Source organism: Sinocyclocheilus grahami, unplaced genomic scaffold (genome assembly GCF_001515645.1).
Source record: "Sinocyclocheilus grahami isolate Dianchi unplaced genomic scaffold, SAMN03320097.WGS_v1.1 scaffold249.1, whole genome shotgun sequence".
In the NCBI taxonomy this organism is placed as follows: Eukaryota; Metazoa; Chordata; class Actinopteri; order Cypriniformes; family Cyprinidae; genus Sinocyclocheilus; species Sinocyclocheilus grahami.
The window spans coordinates 1,764,726-1,791,310 of record NW_015505428.1 but is presented as its reverse complement, the minus strand read 5'-3'; the positions used below and the strand labels follow the sequence as shown (position 1 = coordinate 1,791,310).

General features: G+C 36.9%; 2 protein-coding genes across 3 annotated transcripts in view; one reads left to right on the top strand and one right to left on the bottom strand.

Moving 5' to 3' along the window:
- LOC107598301 (sister chromatid cohesion protein PDS5 homolog A-like) overlaps positions 1 to 23,764 on the bottom strand; it is a 30,187-nt gene extending 6,423 nt beyond the window's left edge. The window contains exons 1-23 of the mRNA XM_016289596.1: positions 23,627 to 23,764; positions 22,765 to 22,929; positions 11,603 to 11,806; positions 11,271 to 11,357; positions 10,509 to 10,649; positions 10,302 to 10,417; positions 10,101 to 10,195; positions 9,538 to 9,683; positions 7,788 to 7,939; positions 7,559 to 7,672; positions 7,346 to 7,427; positions 6,149 to 6,197; positions 5,920 to 6,059; positions 5,620 to 5,735; positions 4,882 to 4,987; positions 4,290 to 4,450; positions 4,042 to 4,165; positions 3,160 to 3,318; positions 3,003 to 3,071; positions 2,784 to 2,920; positions 2,557 to 2,680; positions 1,286 to 1,490; positions 1,030 to 1,144 (exon numbers count right to left, since the gene is read on the bottom strand). Coding sequence (XP_016145082.1) covers positions 1,030 to 1,144; positions 1,286 to 1,490; positions 2,557 to 2,680; positions 2,784 to 2,920; positions 3,003 to 3,071; positions 3,160 to 3,318; positions 4,042 to 4,165; positions 4,290 to 4,450; positions 4,882 to 4,987; positions 5,620 to 5,735; positions 5,920 to 6,059; positions 6,149 to 6,197; positions 7,346 to 7,427; positions 7,559 to 7,672; positions 7,788 to 7,939; positions 9,538 to 9,683; positions 10,101 to 10,195; positions 10,302 to 10,417; positions 10,509 to 10,649; positions 11,271 to 11,357; positions 11,603 to 11,806; positions 22,765 to 22,890 — 2,768 coding nt within the window. The 5' untranslated portion in view covers positions 22,891 to 22,929; positions 23,627 to 23,764. The remainder of the gene's footprint in view (positions 1 to 1,029; positions 1,145 to 1,285; positions 1,491 to 2,556; positions 2,681 to 2,783; positions 2,921 to 3,002; positions 3,072 to 3,159; positions 3,319 to 4,041; positions 4,166 to 4,289; positions 4,451 to 4,881; positions 4,988 to 5,619; positions 5,736 to 5,919; positions 6,060 to 6,148; positions 6,198 to 7,345; positions 7,428 to 7,558; positions 7,673 to 7,787; positions 7,940 to 9,537; positions 9,684 to 10,100; positions 10,196 to 10,301; positions 10,418 to 10,508; positions 10,650 to 11,270; positions 11,358 to 11,602; positions 11,807 to 22,764; positions 22,930 to 23,626) is intronic.
- An 864-nt stretch (positions 23,765 to 24,628) lies between these two features.
- LOC107598268 (NEDD4-binding protein 2-like) overlaps positions 24,629 to 26,585 on the top strand; it is a 30,115-nt gene continuing 28,158 nt past the window's right edge. For both annotated transcript variants that reach the window (XM_016289561.1, XM_016289560.1), the window contains exon 1: positions 24,629 to 24,984. In XM_016289561.1, coding sequence (XP_016145047.1) covers positions 24,723 to 24,984 — 262 coding nt within the window. In that variant the 5' untranslated portion in view covers positions 24,629 to 24,722. The remainder of the gene's footprint in view (positions 24,985 to 26,585) is intronic.

Sequence of the window (26,585 nt, the reverse complement as noted above, 5' to 3'; positions counted from 1 at the left end):
GCATAATATTTGAAGTTAACGAAAATAAATTAAAAAAAAAAAAAAAAAAAAAAAAAAAAAAAAAATTTTCCTTACCTGAATCGAAATGTGTGCTGTAGATCCACGAGTTGCTATTCTGCTTCTCGCGTCACTGCTGCAATCCAGGTGCGTTTCTCGGAAATCTATTTTCCGATTATTTATAAATTGATGTTAGTTCCAGGCCAGAGGGAGCACCCAACCACCGAGCAACAAGGATCTAATTTTAATTTTGACATTTTAAACAGCAGGATTAAATAAATGATCGTAATCCCACTGTGCATCAAGCGCCTGCCACCATTGTTTTGAATGCGCTCAAACACTAACCGGAAACGTCCAAGGAACAAAGACGTCACTTCCTTAAACCGCCGAATATCCGTTGAAATGGTCTATTAAAATTTGAAAGTATTGGTCAGATCATTAGTGTGAAGTTGTCTCTGTGTAGAAGGGAAACAGTGCAAAAGTGTGTGAACGTGTTTAAAGGGGTCCTATTATGCTCTTTTACAAAGTCTTGATTTTGTTTTGGGGGTGTACTAGAATAGGCTCTCATACTAGGTTGTTCGAAAAACACATTTTTCTTCAAATATTTTACATTATTACAACACCTCCGTCTGGAATGAATGGCTCGAATAGTTCCTGTAGTTCCAAATGAAGGCCCGCCTTCTGAAAAACTAAAATTGTAACCACTCTAAGTTCGTCTGCCTTGGGAAAGCTAGCGTGTCTCCGACATAGTGATAACACTCGTTGTCTTCTCTAGTGCAGCTCAACCAGATCTCATCCCATTCGTCGATATTTGTGATATCACAAACCATGAAAAATATGCGTTGTAGTCCAAACGAGTCGTTCGTGGTAGTTTTTGAAAAGTGATTTCTGTTAAATAAAATATCTCCTTTTGAAGTGGACTTTGGGCTTTGTAACTTCGCAGATCTTTTTTTATGCTCAAACAGCAACATTACAGACTAACTAAAGTTGAAAAAGTGAAAAAACATAATAGGACCCCTTTAACACTCGTACTCTTTGACGTCTCTGAGCTGCTCCAAATCCTGTGGTTTGGTGAGGTCTGGATCATGAGCTAGAAGATGGATCATGTATGGCACCACATATTCTGGCAGGAGAGACAGCAGCTTTTCTGAAAAACAAAACAAAAACAAAATAGAAATAAATCAAACACACAGGATATAGAGGTCCTGGCCATTCCAGCAATTCTGCAGGATATAGAGATATTGGCGCAGTGTTATGTGTGATACCAGAAATCAGAAACGGTACCTACCAGGTGCCATAGGGTTCTGTTTGATGTACTCTCTGCGAACACTGATGTTCTTGAGCAGGCACTGTCGGGCATGAGCACGTCGCTCTTTCACTGGGTCTTTAGCGCACAATGCAAACACAGCCATGTACTCCAGTGGCAACAACAGCTTCACCAGAGCAACATGCAACTTCTGAGCAAAGATCTGCCGCACCTGATAGCACTCGTCCTATAAAGAGAGGGGAAAGGGAAGGAAAAAGCTGAAAAGATGTGAAGTTGTGGCTAATATACGCTTTTGTAGCATGTTCTTATGTCCACTTGTTATTTGATGATTCTTGTTGTTTTAATAAGCATTTTTTTGGTTCCTGTACTTGTACGATTTTTTAAATATAAATAACATGGTAGAACATATTACATTTAGATTTATGCATTTGCCAAATGCAAGTGTCATTCCATGTTATTGACCTTGGCATTACTAGCACTCTCATCTACAAGGAAAATCCTTAGGGATGCACAATATATCAGTACCATTAACAATTAACATTAGACATTTTTCAATTTATCAGCATCAGTCGATATTGGATATTGTCCTGTAATTTTAATAATTTAATAACTTTCTCTACAAATAGAGTTTTCAGAATTGGTATAAAAGAAGTCTTGTTGAACTCACATTAATGACGAGTCCACAGAGCTGGAACTGTTCTGGAGTGATGATTTCATGGTAACAGGGCTCTTGTGCCAGTTTCATGATGGCGCTTCCCGCTGCAAGCCTCAGTCGAGACATGTCAGACTTGCTGTGTCCACAAATATGTGTGTTAGGGGTCTATTAGCCATATTAGGGCAGCTTTCATAATTGTATACAAAATCACTCTGGGGATGTTAAAGCTGAAAAGATGTGAAGTTGTGGCTAATATACGCTTTTGTAGCATGTTCTTATGTCCACTTGTTATTTGATGATTCTTGTTGTTTTAATAAGCATTTTTTTGGTTCCTGTACTTGTACGATTTTTTAAATATAAATAACATGGTAGAACATATTACATTTAGATTTATGCATTTGCCAAATGCAAGTGTCATTCCATGTTATTGACCTTGGCATTACTAGCACTCTCATCTACAAGGAAAATCCTTAGGGATGCACAATATATCAGTACCATTAACAATTAACATTAGACATTTTTCAATTTATCAGCATCAGTCGATATTGGATATTGTCCTGTAATTTTAATAATTTAATAACTTTCTCTACAAATAGAGTTTTCAGAATTGGTATAAAAGAAGTCTTGTTGAACTCACATTAATGACGAGTCCACAGAGCTGGAACTGTTCTGGAGTGATGATTTCATGGTAACAGGGCTCTTGTGCCAGTTTCATGATGGCGCTTCCCGCTGCAAGCCTCAGTCGAGACATGTCAGACTTGCTGTGTCCACAAATATGGGTGTTAGGGGTCTATTAGCCATATTAGGGCAGCTTTCATAATTGTATACAAAATCACTCTGGGGATGTTGACACCCAGTCGGTACCTGATCTTTTTCTGCTCAGTGAGGTCTCCCTCGCTAACCAGCATGGCTGAGAGGAGTCTGAGAGTAGAGTTAGCTGATTTAGACTGATTATTCTTCATTCCCAGCAACCAGCGGACCAACAGCTTAATGGCATGCACCTGGCAACACACACGCACATTAATACACACACAAATCACCAAGAGATGTTGTTTTCAACCTGATTACTCAAAGAAATTTTACCTTAGCCAGCACTTCAGGGGAAACCTCATCGTCAGCTGTCCAGAGCCGTCCATTCTTGTTTCCCACAGACTGAGAGATAGAGAAGGCTTGTTTAACATGCAAGGCAATAAAACCATTCATACATGCTAAAAGCAGAACAGCACATCAAAATGCTTACCCTGTCATTCATCAGAAGGTCCTTCACGATAAAATTGGCTACAATTGACTTCATGGGTGACGCAAATTGATCCGGGGCCAGCATAGAAATGTGTCCAAGAGACACGAGAGGAGTGATGAGCTGTTCAGGCACGTCTGCATTCAGACTGCGAGACAACGGCTGGAACAAGAGACAGAGACAAAAAAGCACATTTGAAAAATTCTCATGCAGCAAAAATTTTCTTGATTGTAATATTCACATGATTTGACAGTCAAAAAAGTGGTGTTATGCATTTGCTGGCATTTTAGGAAAAATGCTTTTATGCACTTTGATTTACCTCAAATATATTTAATTAGAAGATTGAGAATAACAGCTTTTAAAGTAATAACAAAATTTTGTTAAAGGACTGGTTACATTTAGTTTCCAAAGTACATTCTATGGAGATGATAACATGAAATTAAGAACAAAAGTGTACTTTTTGAAAAGATATGGGCACCTCTAAAAATAAACGGTATAATATATGTGTATATACATATATATATATACACATACATATATTAGTGCTGTCAAACGATTAATCGCATCCAAATTAAAAGTTTTTGTTTACTGTGCATATTAATTATGTATGTTTAAATACAAACACATACAGTATATATTTTGAAAATATTTACATGCATTTACATGTATATATTTATATTATACAAATATATTTAATATATAAACAGCATATTTTTCTTAAATATATGCATGCGTGTGTATTTATATATACATAAATACAGTACACACACACACAATGTGAACAAAAACTTTTATTTTGGATGCGATTAATCGTTTGACAGCACATATATATAACACACACATATATATAAACATTTTAAGAAAAATGTATGCACTTTGATTTACCTCAAATATTTGAGCTAACTGGACCTCTTTGTTGTGAAAAATGGCATGGATGCAGTGGACCGCCTGTTTGGCCTGGTGGGGGGTGCCTCGTTTTGCCTTCTGATGTAGTATGGGAATTAGAGTCCTGCACAAAGATAACAGAACAACGTTTTACTACATCAAACTTTTGTATTTGATTTGAATAAAGCTGACGAGACTTGGTACTGGTTCTAAACAGTTGTGTATGCGCATGTGGGAGTTGTTCATACGAGCGAATCTGTGGCAGTTCTGTCTCAATCTTTTGTCCTGTGTTTCTGAAGATCTGTATTGCTGCTTCTGCCACTTTATCGTCCTCCATCTTCAGACACTGCAACAAAGACTCGTACGTCTCAGCCGAGTGGAACGCAGTGGGGTGAGTAAATGACAAAACCTGAGGTAGGGACAGATAGAACAGCAAACTATAAAATATTATTTAAATTATTAAAAAAATATTTAAATAAAATATTTAAAAACTTTAGAATATTTAATATATTATTTAAATTATTAAAAAATATTTAAATAAAATATTTAAACTTTAGAATATTTAATATATTATTTAAATCATTATTACAAATATTTAAAATATAATACATTAAAGTATTCAAGAACATGACTCAGAATGAGTCTTCTAATACTTGGTATTTAAGGGGAGCAATAGCCCATATATTTTTTAGCAATTACATTTTTATTAATATATTTTCATATTAACGTGACTGTATGTCTACATAGTACTTCAAACTCTTATTTAAAAAAAATATATATATATAGAAATCCTGTTTTCCCTGATATTTAAACTTGTGCATTTGTAGTTACAAACAGTACCTTGAGTAGCTCAAGTCCAGCACGAATGGCAGTATCAGGGGTTACTCCCTCATCATCATCATCAGCAGTGCCCTCAACTGACTTATTTAACAGCTTAACCAGGGCACTGAACACACACACACACACACACATATATATTATTGGTGATCCAAAAAGTCTACACAATACTTGCAGTTACACTTCATCCTCACTAGATGTCTCACCCTTAAAAAGCTATTCAGACTGTTACACAACCGTTGAGAGGAAAGAAGCACATGGCCCATATTGCGCCTATCTCTCTCCCACTCAGTCAGTTTCTCTTCCCCTCTCATTCATGTTCTCGCTTTACATCTGCAGGTGCACTGATAGGAGTCCATATCCGATATTGCACAAAGTGCATGCATTCTTTATTTCCATTTGTGCACAAAGTGCATGCATTCTTCCAATTCTAATTTGCTCTTCAGATTAGATTTTTTAAACTGATTGTCTGCAGTTATTTTGCAGGTGCCCAAACTGAAATTTATTTGGGCATTGTAGTCCATGTACAGTATATTTACAGTAGTTATTTTAGTAACGAATTAAGCTTGATTGACAGCACTTGTGGAAAAGAATGGGCTCATCCCTCACAAAAAATACTACAATAAAATTATAACAAAAATATATAAAAAAATTTTTTATTTTTTTTTGCTAGATGCATGTTCATTGACTTCCCTCCAAAACAAAGAAATTTCTCATCTGCCGTTTGACCTCATCGCCTACCTGATGGCCTCAGAGTCAATGTGCACCGGTGCGATTCTCTCCAGCAAGAATTTCACCATCTCCAGGAATGGGTTTGTGGGCTGCTTAGGGAATGTTAGCTTCCGTGTGATTTCCCTCTAAAAAAAAAAAAAACCCTTAGATGACTAATATCTGCTTAATATTTACATAGCTTTTTACAGTGTTGATTGGAACAGGTCTTAATCATATGCATTATATAAAGCAAGCTTATGAACAGTTACCATGTCAGCTTAAAAGCGCAGTACTGAATGTGATTGGTGGAGATAACGTTGTTAAACTCACCACACACTGTTCAGCCTGTTTACATGAGCAGGTGGGACTGATGAGTTGGTCAAGCTGAAGACGGAGTTTCTCATCCTCACCCAGAACCTGATTAAACTTCTTCATAAAGTCCTGAGCTTTACCTGGGTCTGGGAGATTCTCTGAGAGTGAGAGAGACAGATTACACATTGTAAAATCTGTAGGTTTTAATATCTATCCATTTACAGGCATTTATGAAGTATGAGCTTACTAGCGATGGTCATAAGTTTTCCAAACATGGCGCTGGTGTTTGCTTCAGACTACAGGAAGAGAAAAACAAATTAGTCACTCATCCACAGAAGCAAAATTCATATGTGCATTGTACAGTCACAAAATAAGAACAAACTGCTTCTTTGATCCCCACCACTCATTTCTAGCTGAACATTTATTTAATATTATATATATATATACATATATATATATATATGAAGAGTTTATTTGCAAAAACAGATAACTCAAAAATCATGTTTTTTTATTATGTAATCATGTTTTTATTGTGTTTTATTGTGTTAGTTTGCTGTAATTATTAGTAATATTTTAACCTAATCAAAATAACCCAACTAAAGTTTGATTGAGATCAACTGGAATGCACAATGAAAAAACATGATTTCTGAGAATTGTTAAAAATGTTATCTGTTTTTGCAAATAAACTCTTCATATATATATATATATATTTTTTTTTTTGTCACTGAATCTGTCTTGTACTAATGCTTTGGCATGTAAAACGGTCAAGATAATAAAGCACTTTGATTAGGTCTGACAGTTCTGATTATATAATAATAATAATTCTAAGACCAAAATATATAATATTATATATATATATACATATATATATATATATGAAGAGTTTATTTGCAAAAACAGATAACTCAAAAATCATGTTTTTTTATTATGTAATCATGTTTTTATTGTGTTTTATTGTGTTAGTTTGCTGTAATTATTAGTAATATTTTAACCTAATCAAAATAACCCAACTAAAGTTTGATTGAGATCAACTGGAATGCACAATGAAAAAACATGATTTCTGAGAATTGTTAAAAATGTTATCTGTTTTTGCAAATAAACTCTTCATATATATATATATATATATTTTTTTTTGTCACTGAATCTGTCTTGTACTAATGCTTTGGCATGTAAAACGGTCAAGATAATAAAGCACTTTGATTAGGTCTGACAGTTCTGATTATATAATAATAATAATTCTAAGACCAAAATATCGAACTATTTTAATAAAACTGCAAAACTATATAAAATATAAATCTTGGGTGAACTACGACTTTAACAACTAAAGAGAGCATTAAGGTGAGTGTGAGTTATCAGACCCTTTATATGCTGTGTTTGTGTGTGCATGTTCCAATAATAGAGCCACATATGTAAGTGAGAGTGTATTCGTGTCTGTGTAACCTACTGTAGGCAATTTGTGCAAATCCAGCAGTTCTCGAACCAGCCCTCGCAGCATATTCTGACACTTCCACATTTCATTCAGTGCTCTGAAAAACAATGAGATGCTCTGCTTGATATAACTGAACACATGAGTGCTGTTAATAGAAGTACAGTGATACTGTCCAAAACTGTCAGATGAGAACCAGAGAGGTTTTTAAAATAGTCGATTAAGACTCACTTGACTGCGTTAGTGTCCAGACAGGCATAAAGGTAGTACAGACACTTCATCTTCTCCTCAGTCTCCAGACTGTGAGGAACCATGTTCTGGGCAAAGATCTTCTCCACCAGCAACCTAATAAAACAAACACACTTTAAGGGCCTGAGGTTTCCATATTAGACATGCTTCACTGTTTTAATGTCAATAAATTAGTCAATGAAGCACATGAAACCATTTGTGTGTATCCTACTTGTCATCTATGCTGTTCTGGTAGTAGATGTGTAAGAGTTTGTCTTTGATCCAGCTGATTTTCAAAGCGGACTCCTTCCCGGCCTCATGGTGCAGACAGTACTTCTTATAAAGCTGAGCCAAACCCATCATTGCTTCCTTACGGACACGCCACTGAAACAAAACATGCTAATTTACTTTCATCTAAAAAACCAGAGGTCTTAAAAAATTAAGGGATGTGTGGGGTTCTGTGTTCTTTCTCAGTTCTCGTTTCATTTACACTCTTAAGTGATTTGGATTTGAATTAGGGTTCCATGATATTTCAAAATAAAATCTATATCTCAACATTGAGTTGAGTGTGACTAACAAATCGCAATGCAATTTATCCTATTTTCCAGAATATAAGTTATGTTTTTTTAACTGTGTTGTGACAAATTCCAAAATTACTTATTTAACATAATTACTTATTTAGCATGTCAAGGATGCTGTTATGCATAAAGGTAAGTGGATATTGGGACACGAGTGAAGTACAAACCTACATTACAAATAATAGTTTAGCAACCAAATGCTAGGCTACACTGCAAATGTGGAATAATTCGGATTTGTGCTGAATGAGAGAGGTACGTACGCCAAAAGCCGGTTTTACTTTACCAAATGTTGTTTATAATGAATACCACTATAATGTTTATAGTGTAAATGTCTCATTTACAAACATTTTACATTATTTCTGAATGTAATAACATGCGTCATACGACTTATAAACTGATGCGATTTATCTGGGGGGTTTTTTTCTTCTCTCAATAATGCAATTTTGTCCTGGTGCGACTTATACTCAGCTACAACTTATTTATGGAACATATGGTAAATATATGCATTCTGTTAATATATTCACTAACCTGCAGCACATATATTTATTTGGTAACACTTTACAAAAAGGTTCAATAGTTAAAATTAGTTAACTACTTTAGTTAACAGGAACTAAGAATGAACAACACTTCTACAGCATTTATTCATCTTAGTTAAAGTTAACTGCAACATTTACTAATGCATTATTAAAATCAAAAGTTGTGCTTATTAACATTAGTTAATGCACTGTGAATTAACATGAACTAACAATAAACAACTGTATTTTCATTAACTAACATTAACAAAGATTAATAAATACAGTAATAAATGTACTGTTCATTGTTCATTCATGTTAGTTAATACATTAACTAATGGAACCTTATTGTAAAGTGTTACCATTTATTTGCTGACAAAACAGCAAAATAAAAGCTTAATGGCTTAATGTTTGAAAATGAAGAAATTAAGATGCAAACAGTAGTATTGCACTTTTACAGTTGTACTATAAACGTTTTTTTATTAAATACTTAATTTTACAGTGCAAAAGTCTCTTTTTAATAATTTTTCAATAATACATTTTTTTATAACTACAAAAAAAGGATCTAATATTATTAAATAGCCATACTGAATGGGTCAAAAAAGTGGGAATGCAGCCTAAGAGATAGAAGGTAAGGGTGTCATTTTTATGTTCAGTTTAATAATTTCTATGCTCTATTAGGGCTCTAGACTGCGACCCTTTTTTGAGAATGTGAGAGTAAAATTTGACGTGGCCGCCTCATTTGTGTGAGTGCCTATTAACATTCAACACACCCATGCAGAAAGTAAGGAGCGTGAGATTTCAGATTTTTGTTACTATATAACTATAAACTAATATCATGCAGCCCTAATTTAAATTGAGCTCGGATGACTTTAGGGTACATCTTTCTCACCCTCTTGTCCAACATCCTCTCTCTGACGAATCCCAACAGTTGATCATTCACCAGGTTCAGGTCTTTCTTCCCTGCGTTGATGATGGTCACAATGACATCATGCCTGATTGCCTCCTCTGGGTCATGTGATCTCACCTTCAGAAAATCTGATGTGACAGACAGACAGTTACGCAAGATGTTTACGAGTCAAGCAAATGCTTAAGATGGAAAAAAATCAGCCGACATTAATCCTGAACACACCTGTAAGATCCTTGGCAAGGTCCGGGTGGTTCATCAGACAGTGGCTAGCAAACTTCACACATTCCAGTCTCACGGGAACATGGATGTCGTTGAACCTTTTCGAGAGGAAAATAAAAAGCAAATCATATAATAACCAGGTTCAGGTCTTTCTTCCCTGCGTTGATGATGGTCACAATGACATCATGCCTGATTGCCTCCTCTGGGTCATGTGATCTCACCTTCAGAAAATCTGATGTGACAGACAGACAGTTACGCAAGATGTTTACGAGTCAAGCAAATGCTTAAGATGGAAAAAAATCAGCCGACATTAATCCTGAACACACCTGTAAGATCCTTGGCAAGGTCCGGGTGGTTCATCAGACAGTGGCTAGCAAACTTCACACATTCCAGTCTCACGGGAACATGGATGTCGTTGAACCTTTTCGAGAGGAAAATAAAAAGCAAATCAGAATTCAACTCTCAAATAACATACACATTCCAAATTTGTCTTTCAGGCCAGTTTTTTAATGGTAGGAGATCCTCACCTTCCCAGAAAGCACTGCCAGAGTGGGCGATTCTGAGTGGCCAGTTCAGAGTCCTTTGCTCCAAAGAGCTTAGCTAACAGTTTCACCACAGCCAACCTCTCCTCTCCATCATTACTCTAAACAGGCAACAACAAACAGATTTAGTCTTCCTCTAAAGGGGTTTGTCTGCAAGCTGGTGCGCAAGGAAATGTATGTGCATTTACTCACCTTCAATTTGAACTCAAGTTGTGGCATCACAGAGACAAGGAGCAGAGGGTCGATTGCAAAGAGCTCCTGAATGAGGTCAAATACATGCTCAGACAGATCACTCACGGAGGACTTTCCCATCACCAACACCTGATTAAAGAACTACGGAGAAAGAGATTCTTAAGTCAATACAACACAAAACAGGAATAGAACACGTCATTGAAATGCACTGAACTCTGAAAGGACAACAATTCAAATGGATGAGCCAAAAAAACATTGTATGGGTCAAAATTATCGATTTTTCTTTTATGCCAAAAATCATTAGGATATTAAGTAAAGATCATGTTCAATGAAGATATTTTGATTAGTAATATGCATTGCTAAGAACTTCATTTGGACAACTTTAAAGGCAATATTTAGATTTTTTTGCACCCTCAGATTCCAGACTTTCAAATAGTTGTATCTCGGCCAAATATTGTCCTATCCTAACAAACCATACATCAATGGAAAGCTTATTTATTAAACTTTCAGATGATGTCTGAGATTGAAAATCTCAATTTTAAAAAAGTGACCCTTATGACTGGTTTTGTGGTCCAGGGTCACATATGAAAAACAAACAGGTAAATATTGCTGCAATGTGGCTTATAATCCAATGAGCCTGAAAGTACATTTAAAACATGCATGCATACACAACCAGTCATTTGTAAAAACTCAGCAAAGAAAAGCTATGACTAAATGAAATGAATAAACTCTTTATCTGACTGATTGAATGAACCATCTCACCTCTAGTAAGTAAAAATATCTGTTGAACTGAGGGCTCTTGGTATCCTCTAATCCCTTCAACTGTCGTGTAATGAAGAGGAAAATTTCCTAGATGGGAAAAAAAGACAATTAATGACATTGGTGTGCTTTTTTTAAACTGCTTACAGCTCATCTTAATTTTGTGTCGTTTTATATGTGAGAGTGGGATTGTGTGTAGGATGGTGAAAAATGACAGCTTGACATGAGGTGCAAATGCGTGATCAGTTTTTAGTAATATATTTTTAGTGTGAGCCATATGGGTATAAGTCATATGTGAGATATGAATTTTATCTTTTGAGGAGTACATGTCATACCTTGAGCTTGTCATGTGAGGTGTATGGGGCCTCTGGAGCGTAGATCCTGAAGATATCAGCAAGACAGCAGGCCACAAGTAATCGTACATCTTTGTTGGGGTTTCGCAAGAAAAACTCAGATGCCAAGTGAAGAGCCAGAGCCAAGTACTGCTGCTTTTCCTCCTCTGAGTCTTGATCCATGTCCATATATGTCTTAACCACCAGCTATAAGACAGAGAGGTGTCATGTAATACCGGTTTCTCTTATACAGTGAACAAAATCTCAAACCATTTATTAATTTTGTAAAAGGTTCAACTTCAGACACAACCTACCTTTTACACATTGCATATCTGTAAAACCTATTTAACAAAACTTTAAACACTATATAGCTTGTTTGCAATCACGTGATTCTAACGACGCGCAAAATTCAGATGGAGGGCAGGAAGCAAAGAGCAGAACGGATGAGATGGTACTGGTTTAGACACTATTACAAGAGAAAGGTATAAACAGAAAATCACAACATATGTTGGATGTGATCCAAATGTTATGAAGAGGAGTGATTTTTCAACTAAACTGAAATACTTGCCTGCCATCGAGGTGGATGTGGATATAGGCTAAGCAATTGCTTACCTGAACTAACCCTGATTGCAATCAAGCTATTTCGAAAGTGAATCCCACATTTATATGAGGGACGTGGGATATATCACTCCTGAAACTTTGCTGCATGTACAGGGTATGTGGCCGCTGGTCCTGTTAGCAGCACGTAAAACAAAACTTTTATTCAAACTCTGAATTGATGATAGCCTAGAAAGCGAGCAATTAGCGCTTCCATATAATCACTAAAAAGCTGTCACTCACTTTAATTTATCACAATCTCACAATGTTCCGCTATAATCAGTGAAGCTCTCTAAACTGCACATATAATATCTTATTTACATTGTGTCTATGTGTGGCGTTTAGCATTGAGTGAATTCTGACTGTCTCATGCCGAATGCATGAGAGTTGGCAGCCCTGTATCTATTTATTTATTAATATCTTAATATATTTTTATATCTTATATTAGGCTTGCCGCGATAGACGGTGCTACCGGTGTTAAGCCACAACACCGGTTATGTCACTTGCCCATCGCGTCACATCGTTTAGATTTTTTATAGTAATAAAAATCATTTAGTTCAGTAAAAGAACAGACACTACAATTAAAAACTGTATGTGGCTGCTCAATGCAGCGTGCCGAACGACAGTCGCATCACAGATCAGATTTAATTTCTCCAGTGAGGAGAGCGAGTCGAGCCGACTGACAAGAAGAGTGAGGCGAGACAGACGAGACGATCGCGGATGATTTAGTTTCGAAACTAGATGCAAAAGCACCTGTTTGGCAATATTTTGGATTTTGAAAGGCATGTTGACTTTTGCCGTTTATCTAAGGTGATTTTGGAAGTTTTTTTAAACATTTGTTTCTTATTTAATTGGTTCCACATTGTTTGCTGATTTTTACTTTATTTAAACTGTGTCATTTATTTTATTTGATATTCGTTTTGCTAATAAACGTTCTACGTTTCTCATTTATTTGGTTATATATTATACATGTTTACTTATTTCCAGTTTTGTATACCTATTAAACTTTATGCAAGTTATTTGTTATTTTATATTAGGCATAGCTTGCCCTATAGCATGGTGTATTTTTATTTGTTTTGTTAATAAAAGTTATGTTTTACATATAGGCTAAAGTGAGTTTGAAGTTGTATTTTGTTGTTGCATTTAAGCAATTGACGCCGAACTGCCGTTAATTCAAAAGTGAAAGTAAAATGGGCACACCGCTTTTACAAGCTATTTAAAAGAGAAGGAAAGCGAGGAAAAGAGGGAACGCCCTGCCCCCACGGTGATACCGGTGTTACCGGTGTTGTCACACGTCGATTAACCGGTGGGAAAATTTCCTCACCATCACAACCCTATCTTATATTAACCATTTGCACACATGAGCATTATCCGACTCGGCTCCTCCCGACCAAGCCACTTTTTCTTGTGTTTTTCAGTCAATTTCTTGCCCTTTCCCCCCTTATGAACAACTAATTTTCGTACATGATAAAAGCTCCTCGAAGTTTCTCGGTTTGAGCATCCATAAACAATGCAAAACATTGAATTTCATTTTGAATTTCTGCTAACAAATCCTATACAGAAAAATCACTTCCTGCCCTCCAGCTGCATTTCGCCCCACAGCAATGACGTCATGTGCAAACAACCTATAGCTATGGCATCGATACATTAATTACATTAGCATTTATTAAATCTACATCAACAAAGTGAAGGGAATGCATCTATCAACCTTATTTGTAAAGGTAAGAATATTACATTATTATAGTTATCGTAAACCAAACAGTTCAGGGCACAAATAGTTTTACTGCATTTTGCAGACATATGAATTGCTACCGATTCATCACACCATGACTATGACTGAGAGAACAAAACCATGAAACAGACAGTCCTCATAACCCTGCAACAGTTTTACACCACTCTCTCCTCTTCAGTATCTCATCAGCACAAGCTTTACACAAACAGCAGAGACAGAGGAATAAATGCAAGCAGCTCGAGTCAGCTCACACAGGCTAACTTTTACTGCATCAAAACCAAACTTGGCAAAATAACAACACACTATTATTTTTCTTGTCAGAGCTAAAGAACGTGTTTGTTTTGTAAGAGCACATTTGTGAAGAGCACAAATAAGGCTTATTAAACATTGACTCTGGAAATCAATGCATCAGGTCACATGTGTATATATAGGTGGACACCGATTATGGATCTTATTTTTTTAAAGCTTTTTGTTTTAAGGCCAAGGTGTCTGTGAATTTCAGCAACAAGTGAATGCGATTTATTTTAAGAAATGTAACTACTTTATTATTTTAAAATAGTTATTAGAAAATCTTATATTTACAATCATATTAACATGTTCTGGTCCTCCAATATACCATGAATGCTGATACTGAGTACAGTATAGGACAGCATCACACTGCTCGTTCACAATGTTCCATATGTATGTGGTGCAGAGTGACCGCTTAAAAGTAAGAGTTAGGGGTGGGTGATATGACAAAATCATACATCACGATATCAGTAATTTTATTTCATATATTTATTTTTGCTTTAAATAAGGTCTTTATGGTATCAACATTTTTGATAGCAGAAATGTCATCATTCTTGTCACCAGCGTCAATATCACAAAAATTAATACTAGCCTAAAAAAAACAACAACAACAACAAACACTCAAGCTCACTGAAGACAAGTAAACAGTCAGCGATTAAATAAGAAACTAATTACAAGCAATAGGACAAAATAACTACAGTAGAGCAAATAAATAAGAAATGTGTAGTAATCACATGCATAAAAACACTGCACAGCAGGAATATTAGACTGCTGTCACTTTATGAGCTGCCCGGATTCAATATTTGTATTGAAAAATCCATTACTTGTCTGATTTAGTTTGGGAGTAATTTGGAATAATTTCTGACTACCAAAAATAACATTGTAAAAGGCCCTCGCAGGTGCAGTTCAGACTGCAATCTTTGTTAAGTGAAATGCAAATAGTGACAGATCGTTTCCTCCGTATTGTGACATGTAATGGATTATCAAACAAAAATGTAGTGCAGGGACTAGATCTGTTGTTGATTGGATTTACCTCTTCATAAAAGCAAAGTCATACATTGCTAAAGGTAAATAATTAAGCTATTCTTCCCTGTAGAACTCATCTTTCAGAAGCATGCAACACTTCTAGGTCTAAGACCCAGCAGAAATTATGTTCTCTACTTTCTGCCTCTCTCTGCCGCCTGTGAGTGTGTGTGCGCGTGAGAGTGAGAGAGAGAGAGAGAGAGAGAGAGAGAGAGAGAGAGAGAGATATTTGCAAAGTGGGGGAAGGGTGGCTTGTGCTCTGAGCTCAAGGACATCAGTTGAGCTTCACTCACTTTGAGCGTCAAAACAGCACACTGGCAAAAGCAGCAAGCCCAGCAGTCACTCCAAATACCTCCAAAAGACTCAGATACCCACCCTAACAATGTTTACCACTTTTGCATATTTAATAAGAGAATAATAGAGTGAAAGAATCTCTGGAAATGTGTATGAATGGATTGCTACAAAAAGTTCTTTAGTTCATGTGAGAGAAAAAAGTAACGTATGGCACTATATTTCATGGAGATTTCACAATTATTTCCTCCATCTGTGGATTTTTTGGGGAGGCGACCTAATTCATGTTTACTTCATGAAAAGTACAACCTCAGACCTAGAAATCAGACCGTTAAATGTGGTTTGAAACTACTCTTTATGGTCAGAACATGACAAACATGTCACGTTTTTGAATTCTTTACATGTTTTCAGTCATTTTTCTTCAACAAAATAAATAAATCTTAATTAAAAAAAATATTTCTTAGTTTCTGCAGGTTCTAATGAGTGATAGTTTCAAATCATGAATCAGGTTTGTGTTCCTGACTTTGATGACGTGTATCTTCAGCACAGTTTGCAGTGCAGGCTGCAATATTAATAATATAAATAGTTTTCTCTTAGAAATGCACATTTGACAGTAGCTTGGGTTGACCGTAGTAGCAGCTTGAGTTCGGATGCAGATGTACATTCAGTGTTTCCCCTAGGTTTACGGCTTTGGGGGGTTATAGTTTTTCTTTCCTTTTTAATGGTTAAATTACATTTTATTAATCAAAAAGCATGTCTAATTAATTAAAATCATGAAACTTAAACAATTTAACATCAATTTATTAAAAGTTTAACAAATATTCCATGTTTAGGGCCCTAAGAAATGTTTTATTTTTCCAACCTTATGTTTTATTGTAACCAAATTCTGTTTTAGCGTGTCTAATTATTTGAAAGCATAAAACAAGTTTAATTTATTCTTACAACAGCCTTATGATCTTTTGCTCAGAAATTCTGTGTTGTGTATTAAACTTTTTTTTAAGGCATAAAACATTACTTAAAAGATAGATTAAATGAATGAAAATTAAACCAATTTTATTTTTTGGAAAATAAAGGTCATTTAATATTACAATTAAAACATTTAAGAAATATTGTATGCTTATTCCTTAAAAATAAGGTTTTAATAATTTTAGTAGAAGTAGTAGTAGCAGTCTGTTACGTACATTCTACTCAACAATAGTAATATATTTCTGCTGCAATGTCTTCAAGTTAAACCAAACTTTTATTTTGACGGGTTGCCGTGAATACCTTTACATTTCTGTGCGTGTATGATATGAGGATAGTTTTACTCAAATGAAACGGTCAAATGCTGATGAAGTGGCTCTCAGAGCAGTTCTGAAGATGTTGTTCATGTATTTATGTCCTCATTTAGTGAGACGGCAGACGTTAATATCACCGGAAGCGTCACAAGTGTTTCCGTATGAGTAGTAAACAAAACCGTGCGTCTGCGCCATTCATTAACACAGACACACGCAGAATTCATATTTAAATAGTCGTTTTGCGGCTTAATATTTACACATACTAGTGGGAGTGGGCTCACTTGTGTGTGTGTGCACGCGCATCGGGCAGAACTCTGCTGTGCGTGATACAGAGAGCACGACCATAACGTAGGCCATTTAGTTTGCTTAATAAAAGAACAAGGTATATAAACCTGTTCTATAGGAAAGGTAACTTTAAATGACTTCTGTTGTGATCTGACACTATAGAGAAAATATTGTTTAATAAAATTAACCGTACCGTTACCAAAGCGTGACGTGTAAATTCTGCTGATCACGGATTGGCCGGAGAGAATCGTCACTACCTGCGTCACTGAACTTGCGACACAAACACAAAAGAAACGCTAGATTTAAATCAGCACAGCCAGCTAAGGATCGAACGCAACTGTTTTGAACAAGCGCACCTTTTTTAACAACCAAAAAGTGTCTGTTTCGTTGTCTGTTGAGGAAATACAGACGTTCCTCTCGTTGATAGCAGAGGAGTGGATCCAGCAAGCTTGATGGGGCGAGGCAGAATGAAAAAGTTTTTCAGGAGTCGCGGCAGTAGAGGCGGCACAACTATAAACGACATGTGAATAATCCCGCCCACTCTAAAGCGGTACTGAACTGCAGTGGAAACGCAACCCGAGCCGAGCCGTGCCGTGCCGTACCGTACTGAGCCGTGCCGTTGAATAGTGACACAAGTTGAAATGTAGGATTATAAAGGATTTTAGAGACAGTCTACAAGTTGCATTTGTCTCTTAGTTGCACTTGAATGTGTAAAACACTCAAGCTTGGCTTCACTTTACGGAACTACAGGATCAAGAGGATGAGGCAGCACAACAATGCACTAATGGCGCATTTCCACTGCATGTGATGACTCTGCTCGGTTTGCGTTTCCACTGCAGTTTAGTATCGCTTTAGAGTGGGCGGGATTATTCACATGTTGTTATAGCCGCGTCGCCCCATCATCAAGCTCGCTGGATCCACTCCTCTGCTATCAACGAGAGGAACGCCTGTATTTCCTCAACAGACAACGAAACAGACACTTTTTGGTTGTTAAAAAAGGTGCGCTCGTTCAAAACAGTTGCGTTCGATCCTTCGCTGGCTGTGCTGATTTAAATCTAGCGTTTCTGTTGTGTTTGTGTCGCAAGTTCAGTGACGCAGGTAGTGACGATTCTCTCCGGCCAATCCGTGATCAGCAGAGTTAACACGTCACGTTTTGGTAACGGTACGGTTCACTTGGAACCTCAACCGAGGTGGTACTAAAAAAAGTACCAGGTACCAGGTACTGTACCCAGTGGAAAACCCCCCAAAAGTGAACCGTACACTACATTTTCATTTCTAATTCAAACAGTGCGGGAAAACGCATGCACACTTTTATTCGCAATAACAAGTAGGTGAGAATTAATAATCCACAGATGATGAGCTTGTCTTTTTATCAAACTGTCATTCAACAAACAGTGCATGTGAATCTCCCCACAATTATTTCCAAAGTGAAGGAAGTGCCACAAGCTCATATGCTGAACTTCAGTTGCATAACACAGAGCTAAAGTGTGTAATTTTTCAATGTTAAAATTGCAATGTGCAGAAACAAAGCTGTAAGCCAGCCAATATGAGCTGGATTTCAGTAAAGAGTAAAAACACAGTGATACCATCAAACAAAACCAAGTCTGTTGAAACTTCCTCACCAGCCAGACACAGCAACATTGGTTCAACCATTGCGTTTGAGGCATGCCTACCTGATTTCCCCAGCCAGTAAAGTTTTTTTTTAAGCAGACTTTGGGAAAGCTATTTGTACTACACACCAGTGTGTTTAGGATTACAATAACAGATTAAAATAATAATAAATACCCATGTGCAACATCTTGCACCACAACAGCTAAAATAAGTGTAAGTGCCTCACACCAAAAGCCTTGCACATTCAAGGGCCCACTCGCAAATAACAATAAATAAATGCATGGATGAATAATTCACAAGAGAAAATAAACAGGGTGAATTTTGATTTCATACCGACTTTAAAACAGCCTCCTTCAACATCCTTACAGCAGACCTGTTGCATTTCTCAGCTCCATCCCCAAGTTAACTACATGACTCTGAGCACCTACACCATAGTAATTATTAATGGTGGGGGGGGGATGATTGACTTAGCATCACAATTTTTGCTTTCCAGAACTGATAATAACGCATCTTAAATTGCTTTATTTTAGTCCTTGCTTAAAAAAAAAATAAAAATAATGGACTGAAACAGTGGGGTTTAACTAGTGCTCCTCAATTTCTCATTTTAAATACATTTTCTTTAAAGTGTGATTCATATTTATAAACAAAGATATTTTAGTCAATGCTGTTTTCAGTTGATGCGTGAAAAAAAATGTCACTAAAGTCCAATCTTTCTCACACTGTCAATTTTATAATGAAATTCAAATAATAAACGTCATTTTGATGCTCTTTAACGTGGCAGGACAGATCGCTGTATCTGCCTCAGCTCAAGCGACAGCTTGGATCGCACGTGAACAGATCGTGTCTTCCTCTTTACTACTAGTTATTAGTGTTGGGCAATACGCTCCAGTCATAGCCTGTGAGATCGCCGATACACAATATCATCATGCTAATTTATTTACATAGATTCATAGCCGGAGAGTAAACAAACTCCAGTGTAAGGCTAAAAGCAGCCTAATGTTAGTGCGATCTATTAACTACACATTATATCTTTTTAGTCAAGTAGCTTATGGATGTCATGTCAAAATATTTTTAATATGACTGAATTTGATTTTTAACAATTTTGTAATATTATTTTTATTACATTTTCTTGAAACACAAGACTGACACATGTACATACCGTGTCTGTAACAATACTTACTATGTACAGAAAAGAAAACAAAACAAACAATCAAACACCAGGGACTCATATTACATAAAAAGTGTAAAGCACAAAACCAACAAAGGGTTAATACAGTCTGTACTTTGGAAGTTAGATTTAATAATCCATTGCAACCAATAACAACCGCCGTTGTAAGGGGTTAATATAATGCACATTTAAATATATTTAAATACCCAATCAAGAATTTTGATCCTCTATTATATTGTTAATAACCCTACATTCAATAAATAATAAAAATGGACTCCATATTTTTTTTAATTTAGCTTGTTTACCCTTAAGCATATAGGTTATCTTTTCCATTGCAATGCATGAAGATATTTCTCTTAACCAATGAGTTATGGTAGGCCTTTCTGTCTTTTTCCAATAAATGGCAATGAGCCTTTTGCCATGTAAAATGCACATATCTATCAATACTTGATTATCCTTTTTAATATTCCAATTTTCTGGATGAATGCCAAGAATGAAAAACCCTGGATCTAATGGTAACCTTATTGAAACCATATGCTCTATCATATTTCTAAGCTTTTTAACAATTTAACAGAAACATTGTAAGTAACTAATTATAAATGCTTACATTTCCTCAGTTATTCAAACAGCAGCTACAGAAAACGAATAAAGAAAATTTACATTCTCAAAGAACATCACTGACTTCAGTCTAGCGGGAGTTTATTATTCACAAAAAACAACTCTTATCATTAGTCTTCTCCACTAGATGTCACCCTTATTTACCTTGCGCGATGTTACAACAGCTTATCTTGGCCATACGCGTGATTCGTGATGCTCAGGTGAAGTGCTATAGTAATACTATAAATCTGCGGAAGCATCTGATATCACGCATGAGGCGCCATGATTTCCGCAGTGAATGAATGAATGGTGGATGGTGCGGTGCACTGTTTTGTTTACTACACACATACTAAAGCGCGGATGACGCTCGCGGTGTTTTCAGCTTCTGCCGTCTCACTATATGATGATATGAACACGAATGTCATCTCCAACTGCTCTGAGAGTCACTTCATTAGCATTTACCGTTTCATTTGAGAAAACTGCCGTCATATCACACACACAGCAGCTGCAAGTTCTTCACGGCAACCCGTCAAAATAAAAGTTTAGTTTAACATTCTACTGTCAGAATATATGACTACTTAGCAGTCTGAAGACTCAATGCTACTACTGCTAATAAATATGAATACATCTTTATTTTTAAAGGAATAATCACATCTGTTTTCTTTTTAATTTTAACAGTAAACCTCTGTTGTGCAGCACTTTGTTTGCCAAAAAATAAAAGGGTTTAATTTTCATTTGATTAGGTTAAATTAAATTAATGTTTTATGCCTTCATCTGATGACCCTATGATTATAATTTTTTTTAAAGGACACATACAAAAAAAAGTATAGGTTTAAAATACAGGCATGTGGCTTAATTTATTTGTATTAATTCACCATTTGTAAACTGATGTTTACTGTAAATGTTTTTAGAAATATTAATAGCATTTGTATTAAAACTATATTCACTGAATCGAGACATCTGAATCGATCCCCAGCCCTAACTCCCGTTATAATCAGTAACAACACACACTACCGTTCAAAAGTTTGGGGTCAGCAGATATTATCTCTTTCTATTTTTTTTTAAAAAGAAATTAATACTTTTATTCAGCAAGGATGTGTTAAATTAACAAAAAAGTGACAGTAAAGACTTATATTGTTAGAAAAGATTTATATTTTAAATAAACGCTGTTCTTTGTAACATTTTCTATTCATCAGAGAATCCTGAAAAAGGTTTCACAGGTTCCAAAAAATGTTTCTTCAACATTGATGATAAATCAGCATATTATACTGATTTCTGAAGATCATGTGACACTGAAGACTGGAGGAATGATGCTGAAAATACAGCTTTGATCGCAGCAAAAAATTATATTTTAAAGTACAGTATATTAAAATGGAACACTGTTATTTTAAATTGTAATAATATTTCACAATTTTTTACATTTTTTTCTGTATTTTGGCTCAAATAAATGCAGCCTTGACGAGCATAAGAGACATAAGAGTAATAAAAATCTTACTGATCCCAAACCTTTGGTCAGTCAGTGTATATATATATTAGGGCTGTGCGATATTGACGAAAAATGCGATATGCGATATGATAATGCTTAAAGTGCCACATGCTCAGATGAAACAGTTTTACTCAGCTGTTGCTGAGTTAGTTCTGTGAACTTCTATAACTATCTTGTGTCATATATATATATATGTTTTTTTGTATGCATGTATGTATGTACCAAGAGTTCCTGTAAAACCACAACAAATTCCTTGCGTTTGCGCACACTTAAGTGGTGAATAAAGCTCATTCTGATTCTAATATAACTAGCATACATCTTTCACTTTTTGTGAGAAGAAAGCACCCCCTACAACAACTTCTGAAAGTGAACGGTATGTGTTTTACTCTAGCATTACATAAAAATGTCATTTTAGCATTTACTCTATGAATTCAATATGCACTGCTTCTTACTTAAGCTACAAAAGTTATTTAGGTAAGAGCACTGAGTGATTTTCTCTGTGTCTTTTGTTCTTGGCCCCAAATATTGCAAGCTGTAGCGATATGCATATTGCGATAATTTCGATATATTGCACAGCCCTAATATATATCCTAAAAAAGTGGGTCGCGGCTTGATGACAATGGGAAAATGTGGGTACCATGGCCAAACCAGTTGAGAATCACTGACATAAATAATACTTAGATCAGCAGTTTAAGCATGTGCTAGTGTTTTACAATATGGACTCTTAATTGGTAACATTTCAATGTATCAAACAGCTCAATATATTAGTTTCAGTAACGTGTTTGCATTTGTCACGACTCTAGCTCTCACCTTGAGTCGTTTGACGACTTCATCGTTGCTGATTTTGTCAGTGATCTCTTTGACACCCAGCGGGTAGATGATCTTTGCGTCCCCCGCCGGTCTTTGCTGCTGAGGCTGCTGCGGGAACTCCATCATCTTCCTTCTTCAGACAGACAGACGGTCCTCTACTGGCCTCTATAGGCGACAACACTGAACTTCAACACACGAGCCCACCACACGGCTACAAAAACACTAAAAAACACATTATGCGCGCCAGTCTCCAGGTCTCTGGGCGTGTAGCTAACCCCCTTAAAACCGTGGAATGACCTGGAAACCTCATAGACGATATTTTGCGGGAAAACCCCGAATAAAATCACGAAGCTTACTAGCCTGAGTGCTAACGAGACCCGCGCTTTTACTCCAAAACGCACTGCTATCTATGCATTCAAAACCACCCTGACAGGGGGCTCCACATAGTATGCACGTTCTGACATAATCGTAATACTTGGATAATAAAACATCGTTTAAAAGCACCTCAGGGAGTAAAAGAGCTCTTTGAGAGGCTAACGGCCTAGCCGTCAGCTAACTACAGGCCTCAAACTATTCAACAAACATCCAGCCAACACTCACATTTACTTATTAAAATCACACCCCGCCGCTTCCTGATACCCAAAAAGCATTTATTCCACATATCTCACTCCACACCGCCCGTTATCCTAACTTTAGACGGTAAGAAATCTGAATTGTTTACTTGTTTTCTCTGTATAAGTTCACTCAGCGAGGTAAACGGCGATCACCAACTTGATCATCCCACACAAACCGTGTGAATTAAACTCCGTCGAGCGACCCCAGTCGCCTCACAACCGCCTATTAACCATTCCCCGGTCATTACCTCACAGACAAGTCGTTTTAATTCATGAGTCGGGTTCGGGTGTTTTTTTGTAGTTTCGGACACAAAGCTCCGTCTCTTTCATTCCGGGCTGTGTGAACGTCCTCGCGCGGAAAGTGGAGGCGCAGCGGCCCCTCTGGCCGAAAGACGGTACTGCAGCGCACCGATGGAGGGAGAAACATTACCATACAGGATGGAAAAGCAACGGCACCAAACATAATTTACCGTAAATGTTAGAGAAGACACGCCTCTACATTTGGTTTGCCTTTGTGTGAAAGCATGGCCGTTTGAAAATTAGTGAGGTCTGGGGTGGGGTTAGGAATTGTGCAATTATAACACCTACAACTGTAAAAAATAAGTGTAATTTTAACTGTAAAATTTCGTAAAAACGCTACGGGAAAAAAACTGTTAATAGGTTAACAGTAAGTTCCCGTACTATATACAGGGAAAAACTGTAAAATACCTAACCAGACATTTCATGTAATTTTACAGTAAAATGCTGTTAACTTTACAGTTTTTAGAAGTACAAATAACAAATCAATGTATAATTTACAGTTAAAAAGTGTAAACTTGATATTCCCTGCATGACACTCGACATTTGAAAGTCTTTTGTTTAATAGGGGTGACCGCGCATTTGATATTTCTGAAGGATTTTGATTTGCAACTTTTAAATCCGCCTTGAAAACTTACCTTTTTTTCCATGGCTTTCAATATCCCTTGACTCATATTGGCATTAATATCTTTTGATTCTAGCCTTTCTCCACTATTTTATATTCTTTTAGGCTTTTATTTATTTTTATCTTACTTTTATTGTTTCTCTAGTGCTTGAATGCTTTGTGTAATGTTTCTTTTAGCCTTGTAAAGAACTATGGTCAACACCAGTTGTTTTTAAATGTGCTATACAAATAAACTTGTATTGTATTGTAAGCAAATATCCTGATACTCCAGTCCAGTAGGTGGCGGTAGTGCACATTAGGTTGTGAACCGCCAATAAACACTAAACGAAGAAGAAGTTGTTGTTCTTCTGGTGTTTCTTGTACTTTCCTTCTTGTGGTAAAACTTGTAAACAGTGGGTTTGTGGTCGGTGTGTCACAGCAGAATGCCAAAGAAAAGGAAAAACGGACTGAGCCCCTCCCGAGCGGCTGAATACGGCAGCGGCTCCGAAAGTGGAGCACACGGGGCGAGTGGCTCCTCTGTGGCCCGGCTGGACTCCTCAGATGACCGCTTCGGATCCACGCAGTTCAGGAGCGTTCAGCTGGAACCACAAAGCCGAGACGAAATCGTCCAGAGCATGCAGGAGATGTTTTCACATCTGGACCCCGATGTCATTTACATGGTGCTTTCAGAGGCAGATTTTAAAGGTAGGAGGCTGGCTGTGATTTTGCATGTGTCAATCATTTACAGGAAGGTATTTTGGAACATGCATATGGTTTCTTATCACGTTCCAAAGCCAGCATTCCATCCTTTACCTGGTTGACCAACTAGTAGCAGGTTTATTGCTGGTGGTCAGAGATGCTTGGATCTCCTAATGGCCATCCTAAACCAGCTACATGTACCAAAAGCTTTTATGCAGTTACTTGATGTTATTATATTTTCGAAAGTGGAGCACACGGGGCGAGTGGCTCCTCTGTGGCCCGGCTGGACTCCTCAGATGACCGCTTCGGATCCACGCAGTTCAGGAGCGTTCAGCTGGAACCACAAAGCCGAGACGAAATCGTCCAGAGCATGCAGGAGATGTTTTCACATCTGGACCCCGATGTCATTTACATGGTGCTTTCAGAGGCAGATTTTAAAGGTAGGAGGCTGGCTGTGATTTTAGCATGTGTCAATCATTTACAGGAAGGTATTTATAATAACCTGTTATTGTTTTGGAACATGCATATGGTTTCTTATCACGTTCCAAAGCCAGCTTTCCATCCTTTACCTGGTTGACCAACTAGTAGCAGGTTTATTGCTGGTGGTCAGAGATGCTTGGATCTCCTAATGGCCATCCTAAACCAGCTACATGTACTAAAAGCTTTTATGCAGTTACTTGATGTTATTATATTTTCTATTTAAAGGAGACTTATTATGCCCCTTTTTACAATATGTAATATACATCTCCGGTGTCCCCAGAATGTGTCTGTGAAGTTTCAGCTCAAAATACCCCACAGATCATTTATTATATCATTTTTAAAAATGCCTATTTTGAGGGGGAGCAGAAACACGCTGTTTTTTGTGCCTGTCTCTTTAAATGCAAATGAGCTGCTGCTCCCCGCCCCCTTTTCCAGAATAGAGCAGCTCAGACCTGCTAAAAGCATCTGTTTTGGTTCTGATTATCATGTTTGTCGCGCTGAAATCATGCGCTTTAAACCATATTAGTTTAAACTTCCGATATACGGTTTTCTGAGCGCACACGCACAGAAAGCGGCTCTCGCAGCATGCAAGTACTAAACTAAGTTCTCATTCACACACAAGTTTTCTTTAAAAACACACGAGTTACAAAAGAACAGTCGGTTATGTCTGTGAAGGTAAACAGCTTCTAAATCAAAATGACGGCGCCGTGGGTGTAAACTTACAGATTAAGGGGCGGTAATATTATAATGAGATCCCTTTGCCACGTCACTAGGGGAGGCGCTCGTTTTCTCAGACGCTTGCAGAAAAAGGCTTACCAAAACAAAGTTACTGGGTTAATCTTTTTCACGTTTCTTTGGTCGGTAGATGCACCGGGGACCAGATTATAGCATAAATCATGCGCTTTAAACCATATTAGTTTAAACTTCCGATATACGGTTTTCTGAGCGCACACGCACAGAAAGCGGCTCTCGCAGCATGCAAGTACTAAACTAAGTTCTCATTCACACACAAGTTTTCCTTAAAAACACACGAGTTACAAAAGAACAGTGGGTTATGGCTGTGAAGGTAAACAGCTTTTAAATCAAAATGACGGCGCCGTGGGTGTAAACTTACAGATTAAGGGGCG